A 26653-nucleotide genomic window follows, 5' to 3' on the forward strand; every position below is an offset into this window, starting at 1 on the left:
TCATAGTTATTTGTGATTTAGTTACAGTTACAAAATGTCACCAGCTCAAGGTTAGAATTAGAATTTTCATAACTCTCTCCCCAGAACACATCTTATTCTGGAAGGAGATTGCCAGGTCTGAATGTTTGGAAAACTTTAAGAAAACCCTCAGTAAACTATGGTGATATACAGTATAACTGCTCCCCCACTGGTATATTCCTAACCTACTGTTTGCTCCTGCATCTGCAAGTTTGATACATTGTGAATAAGCTTTCTTGTACCTCTATGTGTGTAGTTGTCAACAGTCTCTCTCCTCTAGCAAGGGAAGGTGAGCAGTGGTTTTATGAGATATATACTTATAGCTCAGGTATTATGGGGCAGTCCTTAGGCCTTTTCACTTCTTAATTTGCTATTTCAGTGACATGTTCAAAATGAAGTCTTTTAAGAGATTATCATTGTTTGTATTGCAGTAATACCTAGACTGCAAGGGTTGGGGGCACCATAGTGCTAATGCAGTGTACTACTGCTATAATGAACTTGTTGCTTCCAATAGGACAACCGTTTTCCCAGTTAGTTTATTTGCTACCATAATACCTATAATGCAGACACATTTTTTTCCATGTCCCCTTCTGTTGCATAGTTTACGCAAGGGTCTCGATATGACTACTCTGGATCTACACCAGTGTCAATGGGATGAAAATCTGCCCCTTTTTAATAAGTCGTGGGCACATTTACTAGTGTTATATATATTTTAAAATACACAATTTTAGCTTTCCAAAACACAGTAGCTATTAAAGAAAACTTCAGAAGACATTCTGTTATAAACAAATAGTTTATATTATTTTCTTCATATGCTATGTGTTTAAATGTAATTCACCCCTCTGCAAGGCTGTTTTGGAAACCAAGAATGTCTTTTGTTCTAGTGTGTGAAGTGTATGTTGTGGAAGAGCCATAAATAATGGATTTTTCTTGAATTTGAAAGGCAGGATTTGGAGAACTATCAGAAGTAACTTGATAGTTAAAGCTTGATGAAAAGGGTGCCTGAGGCTATTTAATCTTTGTGAAAGTGGCATAATACTTCAATGACCTGCACAATTTGTTGTTTAGTAATCAGTGCCAGTCCTTTGTAGAGTAAGCACTATGAAATTAAAACGTGTAATGTAGTGCACAAAAAAACTGTATTAAGATAACATTAAAGGTCTCACTCAAATTCACTTAGGCTGGGCATTTCAACATTAAACTTTTCATTCTACATTTAACTTACACCACTGTGCCTAAGGTTTGCAGCAACCTGTATGTCATGGGAAATTCCACAGACAACAGTGTGAATGGAGTGAAAATCTGACTTGCCAGCATTCTGAAGTTTAACATTAGTATTGTATAATCTATCACCAGATCCATGTTGGTTCACTATTCTGCCAACACTATACTTCCTCAAAGTATGCTAGAAAATGTAGTTATAATATCACATATGAATAGAAGTTGCTTCTTAAAACCGAGAGTCTTGGACAGTTAAAAATAATGTTGGAATTGCTGCTAGAAGCTCCATTGTTAAGGTTGTGTTAAGATTTGCAGTTAAAGCAGGATTAAAATCTGTTGTTGTTTTTTTAAATCCTTAATGATTCTTCAGCAAATTGATATACTCACTAATGGCTTGATCAAAACCCCATTGAGGTCAGTGGAAAGCTCCCCTCCACTTCACCTCCCCAATTGATTTTAACAGTCTTTGTTTCAGGCCCAAACACCGCAGGAGAATTTATTTTTCTATTAAGTTCTTTTGATCAATAATCTTTAAAGTGTAAAAACCAAACCTGTTTCACAACATGCAAAAGTGCATTTCAGTGGAGTTCTGAAAAATGCTGCATATTCTTACAAAGAAAAACAACCTGTACTTCAAAAAAATCCAAATATTAACAACTCTGGAAATTAGTAGCTGAGGGATCCAGTCAAGTCCCCACCACCATATAATTCATCCTCACTCATTATTAGCTCACCTGCCATACAGCCCTCCTCCCACGCCCCCGAAGTTTAAATTTGCTCTCTAAAACTTACCAAAACAACAAATTGTTAGGAGATTTTAAATACCACTTCCTATTCAAGGGATTCACTTCCCATATACTTTAACAATAACATATAGTACAATGGTGTTCACTACAAAAAAATCTTAATATAGCCTTGATCTTGCAATCAGCTCTGCAAAGGGCTAGGGATCCACTCAGATAGAGCTCATTTTATCATCTAGGTCTTTGTTAGTTGCTACAAGAAATAGTTAATATGATTAATAAATGCCAGTAAAGATGGTTTTATGAAAAATAGATCTTGTCAAACAAATCAGATTTGATTCCTTGAGGTGATTACAAATTTGGTTGATAAAGATAAGTGTGTAACTGTAACATACTTAGACTTTGTAAAACGTTTGATTTATTACCACATAACATTCTGATTAAAAATTAGGAGTACATGATATCAATAGAACACACTTTAAAAGGATTAAGAACTTGCTAATTGACAGATCTAACAAGTAGTCGTCAATGGGGAATCACTATTGAATGGGGGTGTTTCTTTTGGAGTTTCAGAGGGGTTAGTACTGGGCCCAGTGCTAGTCATCATTTTGATCAGTGTTCTGGAAGTAAACATATTATCACTGCTGATAAAATTTGTGGATGACACAAAGATTGGTGGAGTGGTAAATAATGAGGACAGGGCAGTCCTACAAAGCCATCTGTATCACTTGGTAAGCTGGCCCCATTCAAACAAAATGTGTTTTCACACATCAAGGAACCAGGAATGTACACTATAACTACAGAATGGAGGACTGTACCCTGCAAAGCAGTGACTCTAAAAAGGATTTAGGGTCAGAGAAAACAACTGAAGGTGAGCTCTCGGTGCAGTGCTCTGACAAAAAAGGCTAAGGTGATCTATCCATGTATAAACAGGTGAGTAGGAGTATTCAGGTGATTTTACCTCTGTATATGACATTGGAGAGACCATAATGGAAGGTGCAGAGGCTGAGGTCTTGCATAACTGGCAGGGGTATGTTGTTTCAAATAGTCCTTTGACACTCATAACACTTCCTAAATTTACAGTAGTCACCTTTGAGGTTGCATACTACTCCACGGGAATACATAAACATTTGCCAGGCAACCCTGGCAACTACAGGCCAGTAAGACTAACTTCAGTACCAGGCAGATTGGGTGAAACTATAGTAAAGAAGAGAATTATCAGACGCTTAGGCTTAGTGTACACTAAATAGTTAGGTTGACCCAGCTGCATAACTCAGGGGTATGAAAAATCCATATCCCTGAGTGACGTGGCTAAGCCAACATAACCCTCACTGTAGACAGCACTAGGTCAACAGAAGAATTCTTTCCTTGACCTAGCTACTACCTCTCAGGGACTTGGACTACCTACAGTGAAGAGAGAACTCCTTCCATCAGCATAGGTAATGTCTACAATCAAATGCTACAGCAGTGCAGCTGCTGTGCTGCAGCTGTGTCGCTGTAGCATTTCAAGTGTAGACAAGCTATAGTTGAACACAATTTGTTAGGGAAGAGTCAGAGTTTTTTGTAAAGGGAAATCATGCCTCACCAATCTATTAGAATTATTTAAGGGGGTCAACAAGCATCTGGGCAAGGGTGATCCAGTTGATATAATGTACTTGGACTTTCAGAAAGCCTTTGACAAGGCCCCACATCAAAGACTCTTATGCAAAATAATCAATCATGGAATAAGAAGGATCTCATGGATCAGTAACTGGCTATTGTCCAGTATATTCATAAATGATCTGGAAAAGAAGGTAAACAGTGAGGTGGTGAAGTTTGCAGATGATACAAAATTACTCAAAATAGTTAAGTCCAAAGCTGACTGTGAAGAATTACAAAGGGATCTCAGCAAATTAGGTTACTGGGCACATTTAGTAAACCACGTGTCAAATCAACAGTATTCATCCAAATGCAATAGTTCCAATACAGACACAAAAAAGGGGGCAAAGTAAGGCTTGAATGGCTGGTATATATCAGGTAAAAATGTGTTCTGAATAGCAGTGGAGAACTGGAATGATTCCAAATTGATTAGATTGGGACTCTGTGTGTGTGTGTGTGTTTTTTAATTTTAAATACGTATTTTTGGTAAAGATTCCATTGTAGCTAGGGGTGAAAGTAATATTAAATTCTTACCGGTATGGGGCCTCAAGCACAAGGGGCGGGGCCTCGGGCAGAAGGGGCAGGGCTGGCGGGGGTCAACCTCCCCCACTGATCCCTCCACGCTGCCTGACCCCCACCACCTGGGGCTTCGGCAGCGATTTAAAAGGGTCCGGGTCTCCAGCCACTGCTGCGGTAGTGGCGGCAGTGGCTGGGACCCCCAGGCCCTTTTAAATTGCCATCTCTGGAGAAGCTGTCCCTTTTTTCCCCCTCTTGTCGACCCAAGAGGGGAGGCAAATGACATTAAAGTTCTGCTGCGGCAGCTCTTTAACATTGGCTGCCTATGAGGTGGTACTGGCTTCTTACCGGTATGCTATACCGGTCCGTACTGTTCTGCTTTCACCCGATTGTAGTATACTTTCCGCCATCACTCATTTTAATCAACATTGTTTGCGACTTCTGCACATTTCTTATGGAAATTAAGATGGAGTACTTGCTTTTGATGAAATAGTTTAGAACAGTACGGATTCCTGAAGTAGTTCAAACTTTTCTGTCAAATTATTCTTCCTGTGGACTGTTTAATTTAACAGAAGGTCACTGTGTGCTTAATAAGACAGCAAAAGGACATCTTAACCTGTAATGAAATGGAAAAAATGTTTCTAATTACGAATTAGTTGTGTAGTTCTGAATGTAGCAAGAATTGTTTTTAGGGCCTTTTAAGTTCTGGTTGGTGGGCACAGTATGGTATTATTCTGTTGTTAATTGTAACCACTAAGAAATTAAAACCTCATTTAAACTGGGAACATTTGCAGTCCTTTGGCTGAGCTTGATTCTAATTGTGTTCCAAGAGATAAATGGCCAGTGGTTGATTAATCCAGTTACCCCACTGTTAAGCATTTTTTTTCATAAAATATTTTTAATGATCTTAGAATAAGAATTCTGTACTGCTGAGAATCGAATAACTAACCCATAATGAGATCTAGCATAAAACACTGCACAGATTAATGTATTAATTTCTCACCTATTTATTTAAAGCTATTTTTCTCTATATAGTAAGGTATAATGCCTTACCAGCACTGTATATGTCCGTGCCTGCAGTAATCAGAGTAAAATGAACGTGAATTGTGTCACTGAGCACTATATCAGATTAATTTGTTTGTTTGTTTGTTTGTTTGTTTGTTTGTTTGTTTCAGCATAAAGAACGTCACTCCAAAAGTAGGTGATGCCGAAACTCGCAAAGCCATTCGCCGTGCCTTTGATGTGTGGCAGAATGTAACTCCTCTGACATTTGAAGAAGTTCCTTACATTGAATTAGAAAATGGCAAGAGGGACGTGGATATTACAATAATTTTTGCATCTGGTTTTCATGGAGACAGTTCTCCCTTTGATGGGGAGGGAGGATTTTTGGCCCATGCTTACTTCCCTGGGCCAGGAATTGGGGGAGACACTCATTTTGACTCAGACGAGCCATGGACTTTGGGAAATCCTAATCATGATGGTAAGAGCAGATTTTAGTTTAAAAATAGTGAATTCAAGTGTGGTGTGCATTTCCACAATAAGAATACAATTTCCATACTATCCTGGGGCACCGAAGTACCTATCAGTGTTTCACTAATTCCACATTAGTATAGAAATACGTCAATTAATATGTGGTCTGTTAGGGATCTTCGACATGAAATGATTTTTTGTAAATGTAAGTTACATAATTATTGTTTCTTTTTGGAGATAGATGAAATTCCTTTTAGGAGCTACTGAGTTCATCCAACCATTGAATTATTTAGGTAATGTACCCTTTATGTGCATTTTGTTTACCATACTATCTTTAATTAAGTTGAGGAAAAAATGAACATTTAATAGCAGGGATATTATGACACAAAAATACCAGTTAACAACAGGGACCAATAGCTAATTAGAACCTACAACCTGGTCTGCTATTTTTTGCCATGATGATGCCATGCCTTGGTGCAAAATCAACCCTTGATTTGCCATTTCAGGAAAATAGTTCATTTATCCCCAGTGTCTACACATCCGTTCTTGAAATTCAAACTGGAAGTGCTTGAATACCTCATAAGCAGCTGAGAACCATTTAATGCTTCCTGATTAGTTGGGATGACTCATCAAATTAAGCTTTGTTAGTTTATTATAAGATTTAGTTAATTGGATGAGTATACCAGCTTCTTGTAAGATGCCTGCCTTAAAGTTGGCCACAGATTATTAAGATAATTAATTTGGTTGTCTTCAATAGGACCTCTATCACTCATGAGGGAGGGGTTGGACAAACTATCTTTAGAAATCTTTATTTTGTCTGCAGAAAAAAATAAATATCTGCTGAACTGAAGTGATAGATCCATTAACCCAGAAGAAAAAATTAAAAGAAGCAATTAAGAACACACACACAATGCTGCTCAGTTTGAGGGGAATTTCTGGCTTTAATTTTTTTTCCTTAGGGATTTTCCAAGTCAGAGCCTCAGTTTATTATTAAACACCATTTTCACATAGGTGCTAGCTACAAGGCTTTAAGTTAATATTTCATTACTATGGATATAGGGTATGGTAACACTTCTAATGGCACAGTTCTTTCAGTGTAGGAGGCTCAGTGAGACAGCAATGCATTGATCTAGACTGTGAAGTCCTTAACTAACAGAATGTCTACCAGAAACTTCATTTATATATTGAATGAAAGCATAAATTCTTGACAATGCAGAAAAATCTGTGGGATTGTATTGCTTGTATTTTACCCCCTTTATAATTTAAAATCTCTGTCTGTTCAGCACGAACAGACACAGTTCAGTTAGGTAGAGTTAATAGTAAAGCTGTTGCAGACCTCAATTAAAATATTTTATATACCAGTGGTTCTCACCCAGGGGTCTGAGGCCCCGTGGGGGGCCATGAGCAGATTTCAGGGGGTCCGCCAAGCATGGCTGGCATCAGACTTGCTAGGGCCCAGGGCAGAAAGCCAAAGCCCAACCACATGGGACTGCAGCCGGGGCCCCCGAGCTCCACCACCAGGAGCTGAAGCTGAAGCCTGAGAAACTTAGCTTTATGGTGCCCCCTGTGGCATGGAGCCCCAGGCAGTTTCCCTGCTTGCTACCCCCTAATGGCGGCTTTTATATGTAGAAAAACAGTTGTTGTGGCACAGGTGGGCCATGGAGTTTTATATCATTTTTTGGGGGGGGGGTCGCTCAGAAAGAAAAAGGTTGAGAACCCCTGGTATATACAGACTTCACTGAGGAAACTGCACAGAACCTCCTGTTGTGTGCTTCCTTTTTGTCATCAGTGTAGGCCCTCAATAGAATCTGAGGATTGATATGCACTTGAAAGTTATTTTGAATTAATGGAAAATGTGAATTTTAAGAGCAATAACTGTGCCTGTAGTTTAATCCCATCAGGAAAAGGCACTCTTATTCTTGAATAAGAGCGTCCACATGGGGTCTGTTACTGAATGACTGTTGTGGGATAGCAGTTGTAGTTAATATCCCTATGTAGACAAACTCTAAGACTTTTTAAGAGATACATTTCAGTAAGGAGAAGAAAGTGGGAAAGGACTAGAGAGCAAAGGATTCGCAGAGGTGTTTGAATACTATCTTTAAAAAGAAGTTTCTTATACAAATAAATACTTTGACCACTTGGACGGGAAGATTGTGACATCTGTATCAAGGGTAAACTATTATACCATGGTAGCTATCACAGAAAATTAATATACTTTATTATATTATCCATTCACAATTTGCATTTTGTGCAGTTAATATCTCATGTGCTTTTGTGTATCCATTTATATTTAAGGAGGGGATATTCCTGTTACAATGGAACATACTGTCAGGAACAAAACTGTCTGGTGACGTTAACCAGGATTCCACAGTATTGTGAGAAATGAAAGAGACAATTCTCTTAGAAAAATAAGAGTGCTTCCAAATTTTGTGGACTGCTGGATTGGTTGTTGAGGTGATATATAATGAAGTCTGAATACCTTGCCAGGACTCAGTTTCAGTGCGCTGAAAGGCAAAAGGGTGCAAAGCATATTCTGATGTTGAACCACAATTTATTCTTCATAGACAGCCTTTATGTTTTTAAGGTTCATTGCTTATATAGTAGTTTCTGTATGATGCAGTACAGTCATTATCTAGTATAGTCTATATAATTTAAAAATCTAATAAAAGAGCAGAGAACTTCAGTGACAGATTTTTGTAAAAAATCTACCCCCAAAATGCTGCACATATTACTTAGCTAAATGAGTTTTTCCTCTCTCTCCTGTTCTACTGCTCTAGAGTGGTTTGGAAAAAAAATAGAACAGCTTGGTTATTTAGCAAAAATGCAAATCAGGGACCCTCTTGATAAGTACCAAGCTCATTTTCCACAGTATATTGCACTGCTAATGAAGGCAATTTGAATTCTGTCTACCTCAAAAGAGATAAACAACTTCTTGGAGTGCTTGTAAAACCTTAATACATTGTTATCCTGTTTTCTATAAATTTTGTTTGGGTTACCCCTACTTTTGAAGCTCTTGAATTAATGCAAAAACAATAAAAATCAAGTTTTGTTAGAAACCAAAATCTGACCCGAAGGAAACATGTACAAATTAATTCTTTGCACCATCACTCTGACTGTGGTTATATTCTAATGTTACTTTATACTGATTGTCACAATCATGGGTTTTTTCCGCTTTAATGTCCTGGTGTTCTGAATTTTCTCATTATGCTCACTTTGTATGGGTTTATTAATGTCACAGTCTGAAATGACACATCCAAGGGAATACGACTTCCCTGTATTTTAGTGCTGCTTATCTCCATTCTCACCCCAGTGGTATATCGCTAAAGCTAACAAGTTGCACATGTTGTGTGGAGCACTGCACTCTCAACCCTCCCCACACCTGCATTCTGAAGGAAGATAGGAGAGACTTGTGAAGCAAATGTGCTTTCCACTTAGACAAAGTCCTCCTCTCTCACAACTCAAGAGTAGCTGTGTCTCTAAGACCATTTGTTTCTATGGGGCAATGCATTTGTGGAACAGATGGTTAAGGGAAAGGAATGGGAACAAGAGCAGTTTGTGTGTGTGGAGAGCCAAGGGGGTGGGGGAGAAGCCAAGGGTAGAGATATGATGGTCTGTGTTTTTTATATATTGGACTGCATCCTTCTCCACCCATCCTTCATGTGTCACTTGTTATTTTAGGCCTCCATTCTTCCAGTTGTTCCATGTGAGTGGGCCCTTTCATACAGGTGCCCCATTTACTTCTGGTGTGTCTCTGTACAGTACCAGATCAGGGCTTTAGATTTCTTTAAGTTCTCTGGGCTGAGGACAGTGACTCCATGTATGTTTATTCCACACCTAGTGTAACAGGGCCCTAACCCTAATTAAACCTCTGCATACAGCTGTAAAACAAACATGAGTAATGGTGTAGAAGAAGATGATGGGGAAGACAGTGACAGAGAGAAGAAACACTGAAGGTAAAAAATAGAATGGAGGTCAAATCAGAAAGTGTGTGTGTGTGTGGGGGGGAACTATGAGGCAAGATTTTTAAAGGGAAAAAAGATGAAACATGATTTAAAAATTAAACAAAAGGAAAATACCAAATACTGAAAAAGAATGGGATAAAGAAGTTGCAAAGGAAGAGAAAAGCAAAAGAGAGAATAACCCCTCCCCTCCCAATTCCACATGGATTTGGATGCTTTTAAAAAAATAATATGAATTTTTCAAGCCTTCAGCTGGAGAGAGATGGATGATTCTCACGACTCCATGCCATTTAGATGCTATATATCAACTCATTTTCCTAATGGAAAGTTTAGATACTGGACAATGGGTCCAAAACCAGAAAAAAAACCTTTTCCAGAGTGTGGCACTGTTAGGGAAATATGGCATCATCACAGTGACCATAATATAATAACATTTAACATTCCTATGGTGGGAAGAACACTTCAACAGCCAAACACTGTGGCATTTAATTTCAGAAAGGGGAACTATGGAAAAATGAGGAGATTAGTTAAACAGAAATTAAAAGGCACAGTGACTAGAGTGAAATCCCTGCAAGCTGCATGGACACTTTTCAAAGACACCATAATAGAGGCTCAACTTAAATGTGTACCCCAAATGAAAAAACACAGTAAAAGAACTAAAAAAAAAGCCATCATGGCTTAACCACCATGTAAAAGAAGCAGTGAGAGATAAAAAGGCATCTTTTAAAAAGTGGAAGTCAAATCCTAGGGAGGTAAATAGAAAGGAGCATAAACACTGCCAAATTAAATGTAAAAATGTAATAAGAAAAGCCAAAAAGGAGTTTGAACCACAGCTAGCCAAAAACTCAAAAGGTAATAACAAAATGTTTTTTCAGTACATCAGAAGCAGGAAGCATGCTAAACCACCAGAGGGGCCCCTGGATGATCGAGATACAAAAGGAGCACTTAAAGATGATAAAGTCATCACAGATAAACTAAATGAATTCTTTGCTTCAGTCTTCATGGCTGAGGATGTTAAGGAGATTCCCAAACCTGAGCTGTCTTTTGTAGGTGACAAATCTGAGGAATTGTCACAGATTGAATTGTCACTAGAGGTGGTTTTGGAATTAATTGAGAAACTTGACAATAACAAGTCACTGGAACCAGTTGGCATTCACCCAAGAGTTCTGAAAGAACTCAAATGTGAAATTGCAGAAGGATTAATGCATCCAATGAAGTGAGCTGTAGCTCACTAAAGCTTATGCTCAAATAAATTTGTTAGTCGCTAAGGTGCCACAAGTACTCCTTTTCTTTTTTGCGAAGACAGATTAACACAGCTGCTACTCTGAAACCTGATAACTATGGTTTGTAACCTGTCCTTTAAATCAGCTACTGTACCCAATGACTGGAAGATAGCTAATGTAACACCAATATTTGAGAAGTGCTCTAAGAGATGATCCTGGCAATTACAGACCAGTAAGTCTAACGTCAGTACTGGGCAAATTAGTTGAAACAACAGTAAAGAATAAAATTGTCAGAAACATCGAAGAACATAAATTGTTGCGCAAAAGTCAACATGGTTTCTGTAAAGGGAAATCATGTCTTCCTAATCTATTAGAGTTCTTCGAGAGGGTCAACAAACATGTGGACAAGGGGGATCCAGTGGACATAGTGTACTTAGATTTCCAGAAAGCCTTTGACAAGGTCCCACACCAAAGGCTCTTACATAAATTAAGTTGTCATGGGATAAGAGGAAAGATCTTTTCATGGATTGAGAACTGGTTAAAAGACAGGGAACAAAGGGTAGGAATAAATGGTAAATTTTCAGAATGGAGATGGATAACTAGTGGTGTTCCGCAAGGGTCAGTCCTAGGACCAAGCCTATTCAACTTATTCATAAATGATCTGGAGAAAGGGATAAACAGTGAGGTGGCAAAGTTCGCAGACGATACTAAACTGCTCAAGATAGTTAAGACCAAAACAGACTGTGAAGAACTTCAAAAAAATCTCACAAAACTAAGTGATTGGGCAACAAAATGGCAAATGAAATTTAATGTGGATAAATGTAAAAAAATGCACATTGGAAAAAATTACCTCTACTATACATACAATATGATGGGGGCTAATTTAGCTACAACTAATCAGCAGAAAGATCTTGTTGTTATCGTGGATAGTTCTTTGAAGACTCCATGCAGTGTGCAGTGGCAATCAAAAAAGCAAATGGGATGTTAGGAATCATTAAAAAAAGGGATAGAGAATAAGATGGAGAATATCTTATTACCCTTAGATAAATACATGGTACGCCCACATATTGAATACTGCGTACAGATGTGGCCCCCTCATCTCAAAAAAGATATACTGGCATTAGAAAAGGTTCAGAAAAGGGCAACTAAAATGATTAGGGGTTTGGAACGGGTCCCATATGAGGAGAAATTAAAGAGGCCAGGACTTTTTTTGCTTGGAAAAGAGGAGACTAAGGGGGGATATGATAGAGGTATATAAAATCATGAGTGGTGTGGAGAAAGTGAATAAGGAAAAGTTATTTACTTGTTCCCATAATATAAGAACTAGAGGCCACCAAATGAAATTAATAGGCAGCAGGTTTAAAACAAATAAAAGGAAGTTCTTCTTCATTCAGCACACAGGCAACCTGTGGAACTCCTTGTCCGAGGAGGTTGTGAAGGCTAGGGTTTAAAAGAGAATTGGATAAATTCATGGAGGCTAAGTCCATTAGTAGCTACGAGCCAGGATGGGTAAGGAATGGTGTCCCTAACCTCTGTGTGTCAGAGGGTGGAGATGGATGGCAGGAGAGAGATCACTTGATCATTACCTGTTATGTTCACTCCCTCTGGGGCATCTGGCATTGGCAACTGTCAGTAGCCAGGATACTGGGCTGGATGGACCTTTGGTCTGACCCAGTATGGTCGTTCTTATGTTCTTATTGTCAAAATCCCCAACAAGAGCCCATCTCAAAGAATTCATCTAATTATACAAATATCAAACTGCAGTCATGAAAATTAAAGTCATAAGACAAGAAAAAGAGGTGCCTTAAGAACTAAATTTTCCTGCTGCTATCAGAAAAATCCTCTATTGTACACTGCTCCCCGTATTTATAGATTCATAGAAATGTAGGGCTGGAAGGGACCCCGAGTGGTCATCTAGTGGGTCTTCCTCCACCCTAATGTGAGGCAGAAACAAGTAAACCTAGACCACCACTGACAGATGGTTTGTCCAACCTGTTCTTAAAAACCTCCAATGATGGGGATTCCACAACCTCCCTTGGAGGCCTACTCCATAGCTTATCCTTACAATTAGAAAGTCTTTTTTCCTAATGTCTAACCTAAATCTCCCGTGTTGCCAGTTAAGGCAGTTACTTCTTGTCTTGCCTTCAGTGGACATGGAGAACAATGGAGAATTGATCACCATCCTCTTTAACAGCCCTTAATACATTTAAAGATTGTATCAGACTTCTCATTGAAACGGAAGATCACATATTTCTTCTTGGATGTCTTCTTTCTTGTTAGAAGGGTTTCCAGCGACACATCTTCCTCTGGCCACTGTTAAATCCGTAGATTGGATGTTTCTGACGCACTGTGAACCACAATAAATCATAGAATCATAGAATCATAGAATATCAGGGTTGGAAGGGACCCCAGAAGGTCATCTAGTCCAACCCCCTGCTCAAAGCAGGACCAAGTCCCAGTTAAATCATCCCAGCTAGGGCTTTGTCAAGCCTGACCTTAAAAACCTCTAAGGAAGGAGATTCTACCACCTCCCTAGGTAACGCATTCCAGTGTTTCACCACCCTCTTAGTGAAAAAGTTTTTCCTAATATCCAATCTAAACCTCCCCCATTGCAACTTGAGACCATTACTCCTCGTTCTGTCATCTGCTACCATTGAGAACAGTCTAGAGCCATCCTCTTTGAAACCCCCTTTCAGGTAGTTGAAAGCAGCTATCAAATCCCCCCTCATTCTTCTCTTCTGCAGACTAAACAATCCCAGCTCCCTCAGCCTCTCCTCATAAGTCATGTGCTCTAGACCCCTAATCATTTTCGTTGCCCTTCGTTGTACTCTTTCCAATTTATCCACATCCTTCCTGTAGTGTGGGGCCCAAAACTGGACACAGTACTCCAGATGAGGCCTCACCAGTGTCGAATAGAGGGGAACGATCACGTCCCTCGATCTGCTCGCTATGCCCCTACTTATACATCCCAAAATGCCATTGGCCTTCTTGGCAACAAGGGCACACTGCTGACTCATATCCAGCTTCTCGTCCACTGTCACCCCTAGGTCCTTTTCCGCAGAACTGCTGCCGAGCCATTCGGTCCCTAGTCTGTAGCGGTGCATTGGATTCTTCCATCCTAAGTGCAGGACCCTGCATTTATCCTTATTGAACCTCATTAGATTTCTTTTGGCCCAATCCTCCAATTTGTCTAGGTCCTTCTGTATCCTATCCCTCCCCTCCAGCGTATCTACCACTCCTCCCAGTTTAGTATCATCCGCAAATTTGCTGAGAGTGCAATCCACACCATCGTCCAGATCATTTATGAAGATATTGAACAAAACGGGCCCCAGGACCGACTCCTGGGGCACTCCACTTGACACCGGCTGCCAACTAGACATGGAGCCATTGATCACTACCCGTTGAGCCCGACAATCTAGCCAGCTTTCTACCCACCTTATAGTGCATTCATCCAGCCCATACTTCCTTAACTTGCTGACAAGAATGCTGTGGGAGACCGTGTCAAAAGCTTTGCTAAAGTCAAGAAACAATACATCCACTGCTTTCCCTTCATCCACAGAACCAGTAATCTCATCATAAAAGGCGATTAGATTAGTCAGGCATGACCTTCCCTTGGTGAATCCATGCTGACTGTTCCTGATCACTTTCCTCTCCTCTAAGTGCTTCAGGATTGATTCTTTGAGGACCTGCTCCATGATTTTTCCAGGGACTGAGGTGAGGCTGACCGGCCTGTAGTTCCCAGGATCCTCCTTCTTCCCTTTTTAAAGATGGGCACTACATTAGCCTTTTTCCAGTCATCCGGGACTTCCCCCGTTCGCCACGAGTTTTCAAAGATAATGGCCAAGGGCTCTGCAATCACAGCCGCCAATTCCTTCAGCACTCTCGGATGCAATTCGTCCGGCCCCATGGACTTGTGCACGTCCAGCTTTTCTAAATAGTCCCTAACCACCTCTATCTCTACAGAGGGCTGGCCATCTCTTCCCCATTTTGTGTTGCCCAGCACAGCAGTCTGGGAGCTGACCTTGTTAGTGAAAACAGAGGCAAAAAAAGCATTGAGTACATTAGCTTTTTCCACATCCTCTGTCACTAGCTTGCCTCCCTCATTCAGTAAGGGGCCCACACTTTCCTTGGCTTTCTTCTTGTTGCCAACATACCTGAAGAAACCCTTCTTGTTACTCTTGACATCTCTTGCTAGCTGCAGCTCCAGGTGCGATTTGGCCCTCCTGATATCTTTCCTACATGCCCGAGCAATATTTTTATACTCTTCCCTGGTCATATGTCCAAGCTTCCACTTCTTGTAAGCTTCTTTTTTATGTTTAAGATCCGCTAGGATTTCACCATTAAGCCAAGCTGGTCGCCTGCCATATTTACTATTCTTTCGACTCATCGGGATGGTTTGTCCCTGTAACCTCAACAGGGATTCCTTGAAATACAGCCAGCTCTCCTGGACTCCCTTCCCTTTCATGTTAGTCCCCCAGGGGATCCTGGCCATCTGTTCCCTGAGGGAGTCAAAGTCTGCTTTCCTGAAGTCCAGGGTCCGTATCCTGCTGCTTACCTTTCTTCCCTGCGTCAGGATCCTGAACTCAACCAACTCATGGTCACTGCCTCCCAGATTCCCATCCACTTTTGCTTCCCCCACTAATTCTACCCGGTTTGTGAGCAGCAGGTTAAGAAAAGCGCTCCCCCTAGTTGGCTCCCCTAGCACTTGCACCAGGAAATTGTCCCCTACGCTTTCCAAAATCAACACTGTTGAGGTGGCAGGAGATTACTTAGTAGAGCCACTGGAGAGCCAATTCTGTAGTAGCTCTGCTGTGTTCGAGAATGACAAAACCCCCTGTTCCTGATGCACCTCTGTGAGCACTGTTCCATGATATTCCAATGCATGGATATGGTCATACAAGCCAAGTGTTATGCCTGCAACACAGGAGATTTCATGTCCTTAAGATATGGAAGGATTAAGTTCTGTTCACCTACATTGTGCTGTCTGTGTAAACGAGGGGCGGACAGTCTTTACAAATCTGTGCCAAACATTTACCTAAAATTCTGAATTTGCCCTCTTGTAAGTTTACAAATAGCAAAATAAATTTAAAAAAGAAGAAGAGCACATTCATGCAGTGACACAACTTAGAACAGAGACCCACTTCTCAACTTTACCCAGTTAAGAGAATATAATATGTTGGCAAAGGTAGTACTGAGAGTGCAAGTAGGTACGTCTTTCTCTAGACACACACATACACACTTGGAATAATGCAAATATTTTAAAATATTTCCATTAATCAACTCCAGATATTATTTGCAATGGTCACTAGGCTTGATTTCACTATCTAGGGCCCACAGTGATAAAAAGTCATTTGAAGAGAGAGGGATGTAGTGGTCCAAGAACCATTAAGTGCAGCCCAGAACGTGTGAGATGCTGGAGTGGTGATTGGGTCAGGAACATAACCAGGACACACAAGAAATATGTTGGTTCCGCACATATTATAGGTAGCCTCTTCTGGTGGGGCTTTCATGATGACTAAGATGCAGAAATAGCAGTTATAGGTAACAGATTCTGTGTATTTAAAATCATAGCCAAAAATGAATTTAAAGTATTCTTGACAGTATTCTTGTCAGTTCCTCTTCCTTACTGTTGTGACAAAGCTCTGTCTTTGCCTCCGTGGGTCCCACGTTTCCTGGCAGATTTCACTAGACTCAGAGGCTCACTGTGACCCTCCATGTAACCCTTCCCTCTCTAGAGACAAGGGTCACAGTCTACTGAGCCATTTTCATCATAAGCCAGCAAGGGAGGTGAGGAGAAGTTATCTTTCCTTGCACAGTCTCTGTTGTCTCCCAGTCTCAGTGATTAATCAGGGGGCGAAGGTGGGGGGGAGCCCAGGCCCACCCTCTACTCTGGGCTCCAGCCCAGGGACCCTAATAGTATCAGCTATCATAGCTGACCTTTTGGAAACATGACATATACAATTCCCTGGGCTACTTCCCCCACAGCAGCCCTCACTTCCTCAAGATCCACTTCACCCTTACCTCAGGGCCTCCTTCCTTGTGCCTGATATGGTGTGTACTATTCAGTCTCTCCAACAGCGCAACTTCCTCCCACAGCTCCTGACATGAACACCCACCTGACTGACTAGGAGGCTTTTAACTAGTTTCAGCCAGCCCCTGATTGGCTTCAGGTGTTCCAGTCAACCTAGCATTCTCCCTGCCTTCTGAAAAGTTCTTAATTGGCCCCAGGTGTCTTAATTGACCTGGAGCAGCTGTCATTTCACTTATCCTGGTACCAGCGATTTGTTTAGCCTGGAGCTAATATATCTATCTCCCACTACTTTTCTATAGCCATCTGGCCTGGCCCCATCATACTATTCTCTTACATCTTTTTTGCATCTTTTTTTCCATCTGTCTCTTTTCTACCTTGATTGCATGTTTTCTTGTAAACATAATTCCTATTAAATAGGACAAGTTCTTAGGTAAAATCCTAAAGATAAATGTAAGCAAAAGAGAGATGAAGATGTTTATAGATTAGGACATCATGGATAAAGACTTACACACCATGAAACTTTTCATAAAAAAACTTATATTAGAAATGCCTTTCTGGATACAATCCCATCACTAATTCACATTATCTTACATTTTTTGCCTTTTTAATTTATAGCTTTCCTCTCTTCAGCAATGTGAATATGAATATTTTTTGTTCTCTGCCGGAAAAGAAAAGCTTCTAACTTTCAAACATAGGCTTTGTCTCTACTAGAAAAGTTGCACTGGTTTAACAAAGTTGATTTAAAATTGACCTTATTACACTGGTTCACGTCCCTAATGTAGATGCACTTAAACTATTTTAAACCTTTGTTGAAATCAGTTTAGTTTGCTTTGGTAAATTACCTAATTTATTTAAATCACTTTAAGTGCATACACCTTGCAGATGTGCACCAGTTTAACTAGGTCAATTTTAAATTGGTCTAGTCGCCCAAGGGTAGCTTTTTAATATAAACAAGGGCTTAGAAACCTTGCTCAGGGAAAACAGGGAAACCTTCCCTTCCTGTATTTTGTTATCTGAGCAGTGTTAGACAACAAGGTATAGTGCTTAAAATGTCAGTTGCTGCCTGGAGACTTGTTTACATTAGCATTCCTACTGTTGGTAGCAATGATGGTAAACTGTAGGCAAAAGCTGAGCGCAGACGCCCTCAAATCTCTGCTTCGATCTATATAGTGGGTTTCAGCTCTCTTAGTCTAGTCTCCCTGTGTGCAGTTCTGTGAAGAACCAGAATCTTAGAGTCAAAGTTGAATATGTGGATCTGAGGAAAAAAATGTTGTCCTATTGCAGATTCACCAATACCATGACTGCAGTATAATGAAGCACTGCAGAAGTCAGTTCATCCTTCAAGATACAGCTAGGATACTGAGAAGTAGTAACAGTGAAGACTTTTTAAACAGTAACAGTAGATAAGCAATAGATGTTTTGCTAACTGTTTGCATTGAAATAGAAGGAAAATATGTTTGCAACGGGCTTGCATTAGAAGAGAATATTTGCAATCTATATGTATATAAAGTTTGTCTTATGGGAAAACCTTTGCAGGGATTAGGTTATTCCTTGTTAACTCTTTAGTTCTCTGAAAAATTATTGATCTTTTGCAAACTATTAGCAACAAGAATGAGTTGCCTATGCCCATGGTTTGTAGATTCGCAAGCAAAGGTTTTTCAGACATGATGTAAATACAATGTCAAGTGAAACATACTTAGAATCTATTTAGTACATAGATTGCACTCTGTCAGTTTGCCCTGGGTAGTTTGCTAGCAGCCAAGTGAAATTGATGAAAATCCTGATCTCTGAACTGCAGAGATCAGCTTCTAGTAAATTTCACTTTGCTGCCAGCATGGTTGACACAGTGAAGCAGATACATGCTGCTGGAAACACAAACTAGTGGAGTTGAAAAAGAAGTCTCTTGAGGGGGCTTTCTGTCTCAGTAATGGTCATGTCATGTGCAATGTTCAGTTATAATAAGAGCCAGGTCCTCAGATTAATGGATGCTCTAAATTACAGTATCTGCACTCCTGCTATTTCATATAGCATGCTGCTCTTACTTAATTGGTCCCTTTTTATATAGGTATTTATACCATGCTCTGCAGCATAGTATCTGAGCATCTTCCAGTAATGGTAAGCTATGTGACTAACATCTGTCAAGAGTTTGTTCTCCCATCCTCTCCCCAAAGGGAGAGGTGTGTGCAGTGGAGTGCTTTGCTTTGGGTTTTTGTTTTTATTATATACATACATGCACCTTGCTATATGTTTGTTAGAAAAGGCAAGGTCAAAAAAATGTACCGTACACTTAGAACAGAAGGTGTATTTGGTGTAATGCTAGACTATTGATGATACTGTACAAATGTGAAAAACAAAACTGGCTATTACAGTAATGACATTTGATGATGATGATGCCAAGCTAATATTTCAATGAGCTGCTTACCAACAGAAAAATGACTTTGGAAGTTGCAGATGAAATGAGGGAGTTACTAGTTCTTTTCTCTTCATACCATTTCCCAAAAAATTCACCTCTTCTTATCCTGCAGATAGTCACTATCCAATTCCTTCAAAGTTTTAACCCCTTCATGCCATGAGACAGTATTTTCTGTCACTAAAATTCAATTTTGGCAATAAATGCACCCATGAGACCTGCATGATGGAAATGAAACAAATGCAAATCAGTCTCTCACACAGCAATTACAAGTTCTGCTGATGCACCTTCATAGAGTACAGATTTTAGAGTAGCAGCCATGTTAGTCTGTATCCGCAAAAAGAAAAGGAGTACTTGTGGCAGGTGCCACAAGTACCACAAGTACTCCTTTCCTCATAGAGTAATCTATCCACAAGGTTCCTGAGTCTCTCCTTGGCTGGATTTTTCTACACATTGTGAACACAGCCTCCATTTATTCAGTGTCCAAATACCTTAAGATCTAGCTTGAAATGGTGACTCTGAAGTGTTCAGTGTCTACTGCAAAAAATTCCTCCTTGAGAATATTACCACTGGGATATAAAGCTATGCTTGCGAACAGAAACACCACTTCAGCCATTCAAGCAATGGAAAACTTGTTAAAAAAATTATGCTGGTTGGTTTGTGAGGACTCAGTCATTAGGCATAGGTCTGTACAGTCAGAAGAGGATCTGTCTGCTAGACTCTATTTACTGTCAGGAAGCCAGACGATGGAAAATATTAAGAGTTGGCAAGGTATGAGCTCATTTTTATTGATTTTTTTACCTTTCATGGAACGCTCTTCCAACTTTGAGAAAAGTGCTTTTGTTTACATGTCATTAAAAAAACATCTGCTAAACACCAACAGTCAGCGGAGTCTTGTGGATGAATCTAGTACAGTATTCTAGATGTTTAGTTAGTTGGCTGCTTTTAATGTATCCCAGGGTCTGTCAATGTGCAACATCATACTCCTTGCTCCCTTCTTGGTTTAAAATGGAACATGTCAGGAATTAGATGGAACTTGTAATAATATAATTAAAGCAATAAAAAGGTAAACTGCTATATTCATCCCACACTAAGCATTTAGCTTTTTTAGCAGCCATGTGGTATTTATGCGGATGCTTAATTGCCAAACAGAGATTGTCACTATCAGGGCAATGCAACGGAAAGGTATAGAGACCTGACCCAACACTCTGAATGTTCTTCTAGTCTCTGTGGGCAGATAACATATTTTTTCCAAATACTTCTTTGTCCCATAATTGGATGTACTATAGGGAAGATGAGACTTCACCACTCTGCCTTGTGAAACTCTGTATTTTATTTAATCATATGCTAATATCTAGAAAAGTGGAAAGATTTATTTGGAAAGTTTGGTAAATCAAAATTTTGGTTAAATCCAACCACGTTTCTATCATTTTGTTTGCTTTTCTCCAAAAATCAGATTGATTTTTGCTTGAAAAACCATTGGGGAAGGGGGTTTTATTCATGCAAATAAGACTGTTTTGAATGAATGAGCATATGTGACGTAAACAAGAGTTTTCATTAATATATTCATGATCTTATGTGGCCCTATACATACCCACAATTACGGTGTGAGAATGTAACAAGAGAAAAATGAATGTAAAATCAACTATATGCTGTTGTCATGAGCATGGCCTCTGAGCAGACTGAGCAGCCCCCCATATTGATCTCTGGCTAGGTCTTTAAGGTGGTCTGGATGGCAAGGCCAATCTACTATTCTGCCTATAAATAAAGGTAGCTTGTATCATACCTCTCCCTCAGTCCTAAAGGACCTAGCTAATTTGAAATCTGGGTTCATGTACAGAACAGAGGCAAATACAGTGCCTGGCTAAGATGAAAAAGGAAAGGAAATGATTTAAATGTTGTAACATTTTCTATCTTTCCTCATCTGAACATATTCCTGGAGGTTTCCTCACATGACATAATCTTAAATTAAAGATAAATCTTTAATTCCTGGAGACTCCAGGCTAATCCTGTAAGGTTGGCAACCCTAATTATTAGTTAAGGAAAGCTTGTGAAAGACCCAGATAAGTTGCTAAAAACAGTTCCTCTATAATTAGCAAACTCATAACAATCATGATCAGTTCACAACTAAAAGACATTATACATAAATTGTTTAAAATGAATGGTTCAGGCAGCTTTACTAGTAACTAAAAGCTGGTCCAATCTAATGGGAGGGCACAGAAAAGGGAGAAACTATCTCTAGGAATCCTCAGATTGTTTCATTATGGGGGGAAGTGGCATTTGTTTCTCTTTGGAATGAGCATTAGGTTTAGCACCACAAACCCATAAATTCTCTGAGATCCCTGCAGGGCTCAAGCTTTCTGACTGATACCAGGTCTTGACTTTCAAGGGGCTCACCCTTCAAAAGTTCTGAGCACCTAGCATCACTGCCTGACAATATCTAGTACTAAACCAGCAGTTTAGGAAGATCAGAGCAGGGAGATCAGAACAAGGTAATTGAAAAACAACACTTTTCCCGTATTATTTCTGTTCCTTTCACGGTTTGCTAGTGTGCATGTTCTGAACTCCAGTTCAGATAATTGATGTTTGCACAGTACTTTCAAATATTAGGTTGTTCAGGCCCTCATCCTGCATTTTTAAAGTGAATAGGAGCTTTGCCACTGATTTAAATGAGTGTAGGATCAAGCCCTATGTTTGAAACCTAAATATAGACTTAGAAGCCAACATTTAGGCCTGACCCACACACAAATTTTTTACTTATAAAACTATCTAAGTTAGAGGCATGATTTTTACTTAACAATGGGTTTATCATACACACTGTAAGGAGAGTGATCACTTAAGATAAGCCATCACCAGCAGCGGGGGGGGGGGGGGGGGGGGAAGAAGGAAAACCTTTCAGGGTGACAAGCAAGGTAGGCTAATTCCAGCAGTTAACAAGAATATCTGAGGAACAGTGGGAGGTGGGGTGGGGGGGAGAAATAACATGGGGAAATAGTTTTACTTTGTGTAATGACTCATCCATTCCCAGTCTCTATTCAAGCCTAAGTTAATTGTATCCAGTTTGCAAATTAATTCCAATTCAACAGTCTCTCGTTGGAGTCTGTTTTTGAAGCTTTTTTGTTGAAGAATACCTACTCTTAGGTCTGTAATGGAGTGACCAGAGAGATTGAAGTGTTCTCCAACTGGTTTTTGAATGTTATAATTCTTGACGTCTGATTTGTGTCCATTCATTCTTTTACGTAGAGACTGTCCAGTTTGGCCAATGTACATGGCAGAGGGGCATTGCTGGCACATGATGGCATATATCACATTGGTAGATGCTCAGGTGAACGAGCCTCTGATAGTGTGGCTGATGTGATTAGGCCCTATGATGGTATCCCCTGAATAGATATGTGAACAGAGTAGGCAACGGGCTTTGTTGCAAGGATAGGTTCCTGGGTTAGTGGTTCTGTTGTGTGGTGTGTGGTTGCTGGTGAGTATTTGCTTCAGATTGGGGGGCTGTCTGTAAGCAAGGACTGGCCTGTCTCCCAAGATCTGTGAGAGTGATGGGTCATCCTTCAGGATAGGTTGTAGATCCTTGATGATACGTTGGAGAGGTTTTAGTTGGGGGCTGAAGGTGATGGCTAGTGGCGTTCTGTTATTTTCTTTGTTGGGCCTGTCCTGTAGTAGGTGACTTCTGGGTACTCTTCTGGCTCTGTCAATCTGTTTCTTCACTTCAGCAGGTGGGTATTGTAGTTGTAGGAATGCATGATAGAGATCTTGTAGGTGTTTGTCTCTGTCTGAGGGGTTGGAGCAAATGCGGTTATATCGTAGAGCTTGGCTGTAGACAATGGATCGAGTGGTATGATCTGGATGAAAGCTAGAGGCATGTAGGTAGGAAAAGCGGTCAGTAGGTTTCCGATATAGAGTGGTGTTTATGTGACCATCGCTTATTAGCACCGTAGTGTCCAGGAAGTGGATCTCTTGTGTGGACTGGTCCAGGCTGAGGTTGATGGTGGGTTGGAAATTGTTGAAATCATGGTGGAATTCCTCAAGGGCTTCTTTTCCATGGGTCCAGATGATGAAGATGTCATCAATGTAGCGCAAGTAGAGTAGGGGCATTAGGGGACGAGAGCTGAGGAAGCGTTGTTCTAAGTCAGCCATAAAAAGGTTGGCATACTGTGGGGCCATGCGGGTACCCATCGCAGTGCCGCTGATTTGAAGGTATACATTGTCACCAAATGTGAAATAGTTATGGGTGAGGACAAAGTCACAAAGTTCAGCCACCAGGTTAGCCGTGACATTATCCGGGATACTGTTCCTGACGGCTTGTAGTCCATCTTTGTGTGGAATGTTGGTGTAGAGGGCTTCTACATCCATAGTGGCTAGGATGGTGTTTTTAGGAAGATCACCAATGGACTGTAGTTTCCTCAGGAAGTCAGTGGTGTCTCGAAGATAGCTGGGAGTGCTGGTAACGAAGGGCCTGAGGAGGGAGTCTACATAGCCAGACAATCCTGCTGTCAGGGTGCCAATGCCTGAGATGATGGTGATGATGGAGGATGGTGTGGATTGCACTCTCAGCAAATTTGCGGATGATACTAAACTGGGAGGAGTGGTAGATACGCTGGAGGGGAGGGATAGGATACAGAAGGACCTAGACAAATTGGAGGATTGGGCCAAAAGAAATCTAATGAGGTTCAATAAGGATAAATGCAGGGTCCTGCACTTAGGATGGAAGAATCCAATGCACCGCTACAGACTAGGGACCGAATGGCTCGGCAGCAGTTCTGCGGAAAAGGACCTAGGGGTGACAGTGGACGAGAAGCTGGATATGAGTCAGCAGTGTGCCCTTGTTGCCAAGAAGGCCAATGGCATTTTGGGTTGTATAAGTAGGGGCATAGCGAGCAGATCGAGGGACGTGATCGTTCCCCTCTATTCGACACTGGTAAGGCCTCATCTGGAGTACTGTGTCCAGTTTTGGGCCCCACACTACAGGAAGGATGTGGATAAATTGGAAAGAGTACAACGAAGGGCAACAAAAATGATTAGGGGTCTAGAGCACATGACTTATGAGGAGAGGCTGAGGGAGCTGGGATTGTTCAGTCTGCAGAAGAGAAGAATGAGGGGGGATTTGATAGCTGCTTTCAACTACCTGAAAGGGGGTTTCAAAGAGGATGGCTCTAGACTGTTCTCAATGGTAGCAGATGACAGAACGAGGAGTAATGGTCTCAAGTTGCAATGGGGGAGGTTTAGATTGGATATTAGGAAAAACTTTTTCACTAAGAGGGTGGTGAAACACTGGAATGCGTTACCTAGGGAGGTGGTAGAATCTCCTTCCTTAGAGGTTTTTAAGGTCAGGCTTGACAAAGCCCTGGATGGGATGATTTAACTGGGACTTGGTTCTGCTTTGAGCAGGGGGTTGGACTAGATGACCTTCTGGGGTCCCTTCCAACCCTGATATTCTATGATTCTATGATTCTATGGGGCGTCCAGGATTTCCAGGTTTATGGATCTTGGGTAGCAGATAGAATACCCCAGGTCGGGGTTCTAGGGGTGTGTCTGTGCGGATTTGTTCTTGTGCTTTTTCAGGGAGTTTCTTGAGAAAATGCTGTAGTTTCTTTTGGTAACTCTCAGTGGGATCAGAGGGTACCCTCTCAGAGGGTAATGGCTTGTAGAAAGTGGTGTTGGAGAGCTGCCTAGTAACCTCTTGTTCATACTCCGACCTATTCATGATGACGACAGCACCTCCTTTGTCAGCCTTTTTGATTATGATGTCAGAGTTGTTTCTGAGGCTGTGGATGGCACTGTGTTCTGCATGGCTGAGGTTATGGGGTAAGCGATGCTGCTTTTCCACAATTTCAGCTCGTGCACGTCGGCGGAAGCACTCTATGTAGAAATCCAGGCTGCTGTTTCGACTTTCAGGAGGAGTCCACCCAGAATCCTTCTTTTTGTAGTGTTGGTAGGAAGGTCTCTGTGGGTTAATATGTTGGTCAGAGGTGTGTTGGAAATATTCCTTGAGTCTGAGACGTCGAAAATAGGATTCTAGGTCACCACAGAACTTTATCATGTTCGTGGTGGTGGAGGGGCAAAAGGAGAGGCCCCGAGATAGGACAGATTCTTCTGCTGAGCTAAGAGTATAGTTGGATAGATTAACAATATTGCTGGGTGGGTTATGGGAACCATTGTTGTGGCCCCTTGTGGCATGTAGTAGTTTAGATAGCTTAGTGTCCTTTTTCTTTTGTAGAGAAGCAAAGTGTGTGTTGTAAATGGCTTGTCTAGTTTTTGTAAAGTCCAGCCACAAGGAAGTTTGTGTGGACGGTTGGTTCTTTATGAGAGTATCCAGTTTTGAGAACTCATTCTTAATCTTTCCCTGTTTGCTGTAGAGGATGTTGATCAGGTGGTTCCGCAGTTTCTTTGAGAGTGTGTGGCACAAGCTGTCAGCATAGTCTGTGTTGTATGTAGATTGTAATGGATTTTTTACCTTCAGACCTTTCGGTATGATGTCCATCTGTTTGCATTTGGAGAGGAAGATGATGTCTGTCTGTATCTGTACGAGATTTTTCATGAAGTTGACAGATGTCTGCCATGTATATTGGCCAAACTGGACAGTCTCTACGTAAAAGAATGAATGGACACAAATCAGACGTCAAGAATTATAACATTCAAAAACCAGTTGGAGAACACTTCAATCTCTCTGGTCACTCGATTACAGACCTAAGAGGAGCTATCCTTCAACAAAAAAGCTTCAAAAACAGACTCCAACGAGAGACTGCTGAATTGCAATTAATTTGCAAACTGGATACAATTAACTTAGGCTTGAATAGAGACTGGGAATGGATGAGTCATTACACAAAATAAAACTATTTCCCCATGTTATTTCTCCCCCCACCCCACCCCCCACTGTTCCTCAGATATTCTTGTTAACTGCTGGAATTAGCCTACCTTGCTTGTCACCCTGAAAGGTTTTCCTCCCCTCCCCCCCCCGCTGCTGGTGATGGCTTATCTTAAGTGATCACTCTCCTTACAGTGTGTATGATAAACCCATTGTTTCATGTTCTCTGTGTGTGTATATAAATCTCCCCTCTGTTTTTTCCACCAAATGCATCCGATGAAGTGAGCTGTAGCTCACGAAAGCTTATGCTCTAATAAATTTGTTATTCTCTAAGGTGCCACAAGTACTCCTTTTCTTTTTGCGAATACAGACTAACAGGGCTGCTACTCTGAAACCTGTCATTCCTGCTTGTGTGGTGCTCTGCTCCCCTCTAGTGACACCTAGACCATCTAGAGATGGATGAGTCTGCTACAGCAGTGTTTCTCAACCTTTCCAGACAACCGTACTTCTTTCAGGAGTCTGATTTGTCCTGCATACCCCAAGTTTCAACTACTTGCTTACAAAATCAGACATAAAAAGATAAAAGTGTCCCATAACACTATTACTGAAAAAT

General features: G+C 40.8%; 1 protein-coding gene across 3 annotated transcripts in view; it reads left to right on the top strand.

The window, feature by feature from the left end:
- MMP16 (matrix metallopeptidase 16) overlaps positions 1–26653 on the top strand; it is a 265584-nt gene that overhangs the window by 150136 nt on the left and 88795 nt on the right. For all 3 annotated transcript variants that reach the window (XM_038392264.2, XM_038392266.2, XM_038392268.2), the window contains one exon: positions 5312–5616. In XM_038392264.2, the coding sequence (XP_038248192.1) occupies positions 5312–5616 (305 nt within the window). The remainder of the gene's footprint in view (positions 1–5311; positions 5617–26653) is intronic.

Source organism: Dermochelys coriacea, chromosome 2, assembly GCF_009764565.3.
Source record: "Dermochelys coriacea isolate rDerCor1 chromosome 2, rDerCor1.pri.v4, whole genome shotgun sequence".
Lineage (NCBI taxonomy): Eukaryota > Metazoa > Chordata > Testudines > Dermochelyidae > Dermochelys > Dermochelys coriacea.